Here is an 8,035-nt window from a genome sequence, read left to right as displayed (position 1 = left end):
TACGATCTTTGGCCTCAGTCATTGAGTAGTCCTTTTTGCCTGTTTATATTTTTGCTTTCTTTGCTACACAATATTCAAAACAAATTTTACATCATATTAAATTATTTGGAAAATGTTTGTTCATTCCAGCGAGTAGCTCTTATGTTTTGAATACAACGTTTTTATGTTCAATGCCTACAAAGGCACATTTATGGGCAGCTATACAGCGACTGGTCCTGTCCCACGTTGTGTCAGCAGGAAGAGAATAGTGTTGACCGTCCTCTGGCGATGTTTGTGCCATGTAATCCACATGTTCAGACATTCAGAACAGCATGGAGCGACAATAGCACATTTTGTACGTAGCCCGAATAAGGTGCTAGCTAACATCCGGGGTATAAAGGACTCGCAGCGATGTCAGTAAACCGGTGTATGTACTTGTTTTCTCGGCTTCAACGCCACATTAGCACCCGAACTTGCCGCACTACCGCTGGCAGCTGTCGTGTGTCTTCTGGGTCAGGTTTGTTACACAAACAACAACAGGCTGGTGCTGGGGCTTGCAACAGAAATGTCTCATCAAACAATTCATCTCCAAAACCTCCGGACACCTCTCTGTTTGTCCCCGTGTCTCTGAAGACTGACTTCTCAGCAGACGGGAGTGTGGGGATAGAGCTGACACAACCACTCGATAAAAGTGAGTGAATTTACTTGAGTTTTAGTGTAAGTGACTTGTAGGTTTGTGGAAATATTCAGCACTACAGTTAAAAGAGGAGATAATTAACATACTGTTGCTTTCAGTTTTCTTTTTCTGTGTGCCAAGGCTATCTGAGATGTCTCAGATGTAGGCCTACAGTGTGTTGAACACTGTGTGTAACGTCATTGTTTGCTCTCTGGTAATAATAGACGTAAGAGTGGTTGTCTGTCCTTTGATTCAGATGAACTGTTGAAAGTTCTGAACCGGTTTTATAAGAAGAAGGAGATTCAGAAGATGGCAGCAGACCATGGCCTGGATGGTGAGGAATTAAATTACATATTTTTTGCAGATGTCAATACATTGTTTTCAAAAACTTCTAATTTTGACGCCAATGTAAATGTTATTGATTTAACGTGATTTTGTTTATAATAAGCATGACAGCATTTACAGTTTTATTTAACCCTTATACTATTGAATTAACCTGAGCTGACTTCTAAGGCAGATGTGGCTCAGGAGGCAGTTGGTAGGTTGGGGTTCGGTCCCGGCTTTTACTGCCTACTGGTCGTAGTGTCCTTAAGCAAGACACTGAGGCCCAAATGGGATAAAAGCTCAGTTGGAATGCAGATCATTTACCAAATTCATTAATATAGAAATTTCATTCAAAGACATTCCAAAATAAAGACATTTAAAACATCAATCAATAGTCAAAATATCCTCACACATACATAGTGAGTAAAAAGGAAATGTTATGAAGACTTTTTTCAAGATGCAGTTATGTCACCATACTATACAGATATAAATACTGCCAGGGCTCAATCACCATCAGTCTCTACTAAGGAACTACCAACTGAGCTATGTGGGCGCCCAACCAGAGCACTTTTAATCTGTTAAAAAGAATAAACGTTCGTAGTTAAGACTATGTAGTTAAGTTGGAGACTAATGAACTCAAAATAATTTAAATTAAACAGAAAGTCAAGACTTTCTATAAAACATAATGTTGGTCACACATGCTGCCGTGATCTTGTGAAGTTTTTTTTTTTCTTCTTTTTTTTTCTTCAATCCTAATGTCAGAATGAAGATCTAACTGTGTGTTGTGTGTGTGTGTGTGTGTGTGTGTGTGTGTGTGTGTGTGTGTGTGTGTGTGTGTGTGTGTGTGTAGCTCGTCTGTTCCACCAGGCCTTCATTAGCTTCAGGAAGTATGTTCTGGAAATGACATCACTCGCCGCTGATCTGCACATCATCCTGAGTGACATCTGCTCTGGAGCAGGTTTGTTGGTTTTTAATTAAACCTTAAGATGGAGTTTTGTCAAGAGATGATAATAATAAATTAATTCAACTCCAAGTTTAATTAACTCTAATTTCTGTCTTTCTCAAGGTCATGTAGATGACATATACCCATACTTTATGCGTCATGCCAAGCAAATCTTTCCTATGCTGGACTGTATGGAAGACCTGAGAAAGATCTCAGACCTCAGAGTACCAGCCAACTGGTATGTATTAGAGATGCCTAGGAATGCCAGGCCCATGTACTGTATGTGCCGTTTATACATCTGATACTGGATTTAACAGCCTGGTACAACAGTGGTTTACACCGTTTCTTCCTTTATACTGGCTGTAGGTTCAGTCACCATTTAAATTCATGTGTCATAACTTGCACACTGTTGCTTGTGTGTGTGTGTGTGTGTGTGTGTGTGTGTGTGTGTTGTGTGTGTGTGTGTCATCAGGTACCTGAGGCTCGTGCCATCCAGAGGAAAGTGATTTTCCAGCTGGTCCCACAAACAGTGGTAAAACCTACCATGCCATCCAGCGCTACCTGGCTGCTAAGTCTGGAGTCTACTGTGGCCCATTGAAGCTACTGGCCCACGAGATCTTTGAGAAGAGCAACAATGCTGTACGTATTTGTCTTCTTCTGTCATCCGTTTGGTTTTTGAAGCAGAACTCAGCTGACATGACACATCAGTCTTTCACACATCAAGGTCTCGGGGAGTTCTACTACTACATTGTGTATGTAGAAAGAAAAAAAGTCTTAAGTCTGAGAAAGAAAAATGTCCTGTTATTTTACCATCATGTCTTTTTCTATTTCCCGTGTGGGTGGGCGGGTGGGTGTGTGTGGGTGGGTGGGTGTGTGTTTTTAGGATTTAATCTTTTATCTCTTCCTTCCCATGCTGTGTTGTTTACTATTGCTCTGTGTGTTTTGGCAGGGCGTGCCATGTGACTTGGTCACTGGAGAGGAGAGGACCTTCATGGACTCGGATGGTCGAGCAGCTGGTCATGTGGCCTGCACCATTGAGATGTGCAGTGTCACCACACCTTGTAAGTAAACATAACGCATACACACATTTCAGTTTAATAGCATAAATAAAACAAGAAAACATTTCTCTGTTGGACATCCCGCTGAATTGTATCTTACCAGATTGTATCAGCTAAATAAAAAATGGATGTTTGACACCTGTCTATTTTCCGTAAGGTAGAGTCTCATCTCTTTAAATCACAAAAAATAAGATTTAGGGAATTTTGCTTTTGTATGCCACAAGTTTTGAGTTGTGATTCTGTTTAATTAAAATCAATCGTGATTGGTCGCTAGAAGCAAATGTTTCTGTTGTCAGGTCATTTACAGAGTACTGATGGTAATTACACTTTGTGTGTTCCTTGACTAAGAAGGAGGGAAATGACTTTCCCCAAAATGTTTAGCCCAGGTTTGTTTTTACATTCTTCAGACGAGGTGGCTGTAATCGATGAAATTCAAATGATCAGAGATCTCTCCAGAGGCTGGGCCTGGACCAGAGCGCTGCTGGGTTTGTAACGCAGTAACGCACATTTTAAGAACATACAGTCAAACACACAAAGGACCTCTTGCGCTGTCTTGGACCTCATGTCTCACTCTATCTCACTCTGTGATTCATTTGGCTTAAGACTAAACTAATGAATATCATCTAAAACTTTCTTTTACCATTTTGGTTAAAAAAGCTCACACTTGCAGTTGCGATAGTAACATTTATGATAATTTATAAAAGCGTTTTCTGAATTGTATGTTTTATGTTTTTTTAGGCAGGATACAGGCATAGTCACCTTACAGCACTGATTTTGCATGATTTCTTCGTACCTTTTGAATTCATCATTTATTTTGAATGATTAATGTTTCCAACTTCAGCAGCTGAGCTTCTCTTTGTATGTGTAGGTCTCTGTGCAGAGGAGATCCATGTGTGTGGGGAGCCTGCAGCCATAGACTTTATCAGAGAGTTGATGTTCACCACTGGAGAGGAGGTGGAGGTGAGGCTGTAATATGTAGTGCAGCAGGAGAACGGAGTGTCACTGATCTTATTTGATGTTTTTTTTAATTTTCTTCTTTGGGTAACCCTCTCTCTGTCCCTCCATTCCTTTCTCTCTCCTAAGGTCAACACCTACCAGCGTTTAACTCCATTCACAATCTTGGACCATGCTGTGGAGTCATTAGACAACTTGAGACCAGGAGATTGCATCGTCTGCTTCAGTAAAAATGACATCTACTCCATAAGTAGACAGATTGAGGCCCGAGGACTAGAATGTGCTGTAATTTATGGGAGTTTACCTCCAGGTGAGTTTGTGTGTTTTTAGAAAGGTGTATAGATGGATGGATGGATGTGTGTGTATTAGGAGGAAAAAATCCTAATATGTGAACTTGTTCCAGTCCTAATGTAGACTTAAAGTTAGCTGCAAAGACAAACATTTAAAAAAATAAAAAAATAATAATCTACCCCTCTGTGAATTTGTTTCCATTCATGAAGAGGCTGCATGTTTATTAAAGTAAGAGGTGTTTATGTGTGTCAAAAAGTCTTTGAAATCCACAACATGTCCGTGGGCTCTATTTTTAAAAAGGTTTAGTCATTATAAAAATGGACAAAACCATTGTTTGTGCCTTTTGTCTGTAAATGAGCTCCAGACTGTGTGACAGAGACCAAGCTCAGCTGTTCTGTGGTTTACAGGCACAAAGTTGTCACAGGCCAAGAAGTTCAATGACCCCGATGATCCCTGTAAGATACTGGTTGCTACAGATGCTATTGGCATGGGCCTTAACTTGTAAGTACCATTATGTACATTTTTTCCCTGTCAAAGTCTTTTCCCTTTTTTTCCTCCAACAGAAATCAATGGAAAAGATTGTTTAAAAAAAAAAAAAAAAAAAAAAGCAACTTGCCATTACAGTGCCTCGTGGAATCAAGCCTTCTTTTTGTATGCCCCATTTTATGGAGATTTCATATAAACCTCCATGCTGTATTCCTTGTGTTTATCCAAAATAGTCATTGGGAAACCTTAAAATAAGAGCTGTTCTGTTGTTTGCTGACATACATACACCACTAGGAGCTGCTAAGGTCAGAAGTGATTTAATCCCACACAAGGGGCCTTTAAAAGGACTCTAAATGGACTCTAAAAGGACTCTACAGGGGCAGTGTAATGTCACATTTAATTAGGAAAGTGTGTAGGTTCCATCAACTCAGCTCTTGCGTATCCATGTTTCTGCCTTTCTTCCCCTCCAGGAGTATAAAACGTATCATCTTCAACAGTCTGATAAAGCCAAATGTTAACGAGAAAGGGGAGAAACAGATGGAGGCCATCAGCACATCACAAGCTCTGCAGATATCTGGCCGCGCCGGGAGGTCAGTCTCATTTTCACCAATTTTCCCAGTTTAGGAAGGTTAAAGGTGGGAGAGAAGATACAATATTTACAAGTAATTTTAGTTTCTGTCAAGTACATTTTTTTTTATTTTATTTTATTTTAAACCTCTCTTCTCTCTGACACATTTCCCAGGTTCTCCTCCAAGTTTAAAGAGGGAGAAGTTACCACCATGCACAGAGATGATCTGCCTGTTCTGAAGGAAATTCTCAGCCACTCCGTAGAACCCATAGAGGTGATTATTTACACACAAGCATGTACGCCAACACAAACTCTTGAGTAAACCCTGGAAAAAAAACAGTTTTATTGTGAATCCCTGTAGTAGAGTATGGTGCAAAAATGATGTGCTTGATGTTTATCACTCTGTCTCAGACTGCAGGTCTCCATCCTACAGCAGAGCAGATAGAGATGTTTGCGTATCATCTACCGGATGCTACACTGTCAAACCTTGTCGTGAGTATTTAATCCGTTCATTCTCCTACCTAGGATTCTTCTACTTTTTTGTCAAATGAGTATTCCTCTCTAGCACTGGGTAGGAGTTGTTTTGTCCTCAGGACAGCCTGAATTCTTTGAGGTGTTTATTTGAATGGTTGCTGCATTAATTTCGGGAGGGACCGTTGCACTATTTGGTTGAGATCTAAGACTGTAAACTGAAGTAACTGCCATCTTCCCTAAGCCATTTTGACACAACGAATGCTTTAACCCCCCCCCCCCTTCTCACAGGACATATTTGTCAGCCTGTCTCAGGTGGACGGTATGTATTTTGTCTGCAACATTGACGACTTCAAGTTTTTAGCGGATATGATTCAGCATATCCCACTTAACCTGAGGTCACGTTACGTCTTCTGCACTGCTCCCATCAACAAGAAACAACCTTTTGTCTGCACCTCCTTCCTAAAGGTAAGTATAGTAGAAGTAAATATGGGAAGAAAGCACGGGATCAAATGGGCCAAATGGAGAGAAGGTTGGGTTGATGAGCAGTAGCAACACTGAGGGGAAAGTAAAAACTATTCATTAATAGTAACTGCAGTGTGTGGCTTTATTGGGGTCAGACAGGGGCAACACAGTAAGGCATCAAACCAAACAACTGTTAACATCAATCAGACAAACTTATACTTGTTGCATCGTTTCTTGACATGTAGCAATTACAAAAATGTCAGAATTTGATTAGAGTGAGACCTCTTCCTGTAGCTCTCCCTTCTTTGTGACACCAGCAATGCATACAGAGAACAGTCAATAGGAACACTCTCTCTCTCCGAAATGACCTTTGATTAAAATATGATGAAAGATTATTATGGATTTTTTCCCCAACAACGCCAAAAAGAAAGTGCTTGTTGTTTTTTTCTGTTTAACAAACATTCTGAACTGATTCAGTGTTGTAAAAAAATAAAATATATGAAGGTCCAAAGATAAGTTTCTACTTTTTATAGGCACTGTACTTTAGCTCTACCACTTTATGGCTTTGTCATACTGATAAAGCAAGATTAGCGGGATTAAATTACAGTCCTCAACAAGTTACCGTTGAGATTCAAGGACAAGTTGTAATTTCTAATACTGGTGTTGTTGAAGTGTGTAAAGAAATATCTTAATACTACACTACAATGTTTCATTGCGTGTCTGTTGAGCTTTGCATACTGCCCTGTACGTATAGCTTTGTCGCACGGATTTGAATCTTGTTGTTTCTCTTTCAGTTTGCCCGTCAGTTCAGCCGAGACGAACCCCTGACATTTGACTGGGTCTGTCGCCACGTTGGCTGGCCTCTGTCTGCACCCAAAAACATAAAAGACCTGGTTCACTTAGAAGCTGTTCATGATGTGTTTGATCTGTACCTCTGGTTAAGGTACGTAATGTGTTAATGTTCACATATTCTTCCTGTCACTTAAATGGGATCATTAGGGCCATTTGTTTGACGTAATCCTCTATTGGTTGTGTGTGCGCGAGAGATGGTGCAGTGAATTTGATTTCTGTCTCTGTAGCTATCGTTTCATGGACATGTTCCCAGACACGGCCTTGGTTCGGGAAACCCAGCTGGAACTTGATGGCATCATACAACAGGGCGTCCGAAATATCACCCGTCTCATAAGAGCGACTGACCCAACAATCACTGACTCACTACAGACACAGGGCAGACAAACAATTGGTAATAGTGGAGGTGCCAGCAGTAGTTATTCGACCCATAGCAGAGGCCAAAGGGGACAAAGAGGCTCAGGGGAGAAGATGGACCGCTCTCTGTCAAGTCGCCTGGTGAGAGACGGGCTGTTGACTCCTGATTTGCTCCGGCAGCTGCAGAGGGAGTGGTCTAAAGATCAGAAGCAAGAATTCTCCGATCTGAGTGCCCTCGATACAGATCATCATAGCAACAACAATAAAGGGAAACGAAAAAAGAAGAAGAAATGAAGAGAACACAAATGGGTCAATGGTGTTCCCATGAAGAAAACCGATACAAGCCTTGGATACTATCTGATGGTTTGTTTCAAACAAATCCCATTTTCCAGCCCTGGAAGGATCGTAAAAAGCTTTGAGCTGAAGCTATGAAAATGAAAACAGCAAAATGTCATTTGAACACAAGAGCAGTTTTTGATTATGGGTATTTGGTCCGGACTGAAATTGACACCTGAATGCTATCCTAGGTTATTCAATGTTTTCATGTGATTTACTTGTGCTGACTGTACTAAACACTGTTGTAATTGTACCTTTGGAAACTAATTTCCAAAGGT

The 8,035-nt window shown here is 40.6% G+C and overlaps 1 protein-coding gene across 1 annotated transcript; it reads left to right on the top strand.

Annotated features, from left to right (window-relative positions):
- The first annotated feature begins 208 nt into the window (after positions 1–208).
- Positions 209–7,870, top strand: supv3l1 (SUV3-like helicase). Its single transcript, XM_032521228.1, is given in 17 exon segments — positions 209–670; positions 912–989; positions 1,830–1,937; positions 2,046–2,164; positions 2,395–2,431; positions 2,434–2,561; positions 2,872–2,983; positions 3,388–3,465; positions 3,849–3,940; positions 4,064–4,244; positions 4,633–4,726; positions 5,182–5,301; positions 5,454–5,553; positions 5,691–5,771; positions 6,042–6,218; positions 7,010–7,158; positions 7,295–7,870. Coding segments are annotated over 17 exon segments (2,355 nt in total). The 5' UTR covers positions 209–390; the 3' UTR covers positions 7,716–7,870.
- The last annotated feature ends 165 nt before the right edge of the window (positions 7,871–8,035 follow it).

The sequence above is a fragment of the Etheostoma spectabile genome, chromosome 1 (genome assembly GCF_008692095.1).
Source record: "Etheostoma spectabile isolate EspeVRDwgs_2016 chromosome 1, UIUC_Espe_1.0, whole genome shotgun sequence".
NCBI lineage: Eukaryota > Metazoa > Chordata > Actinopteri > Perciformes > Percidae > Etheostoma > Etheostoma spectabile.
Note: the sequence above shows the minus strand (reverse complement) of the source record. Positions and strands in the feature narration are given on the sequence as shown.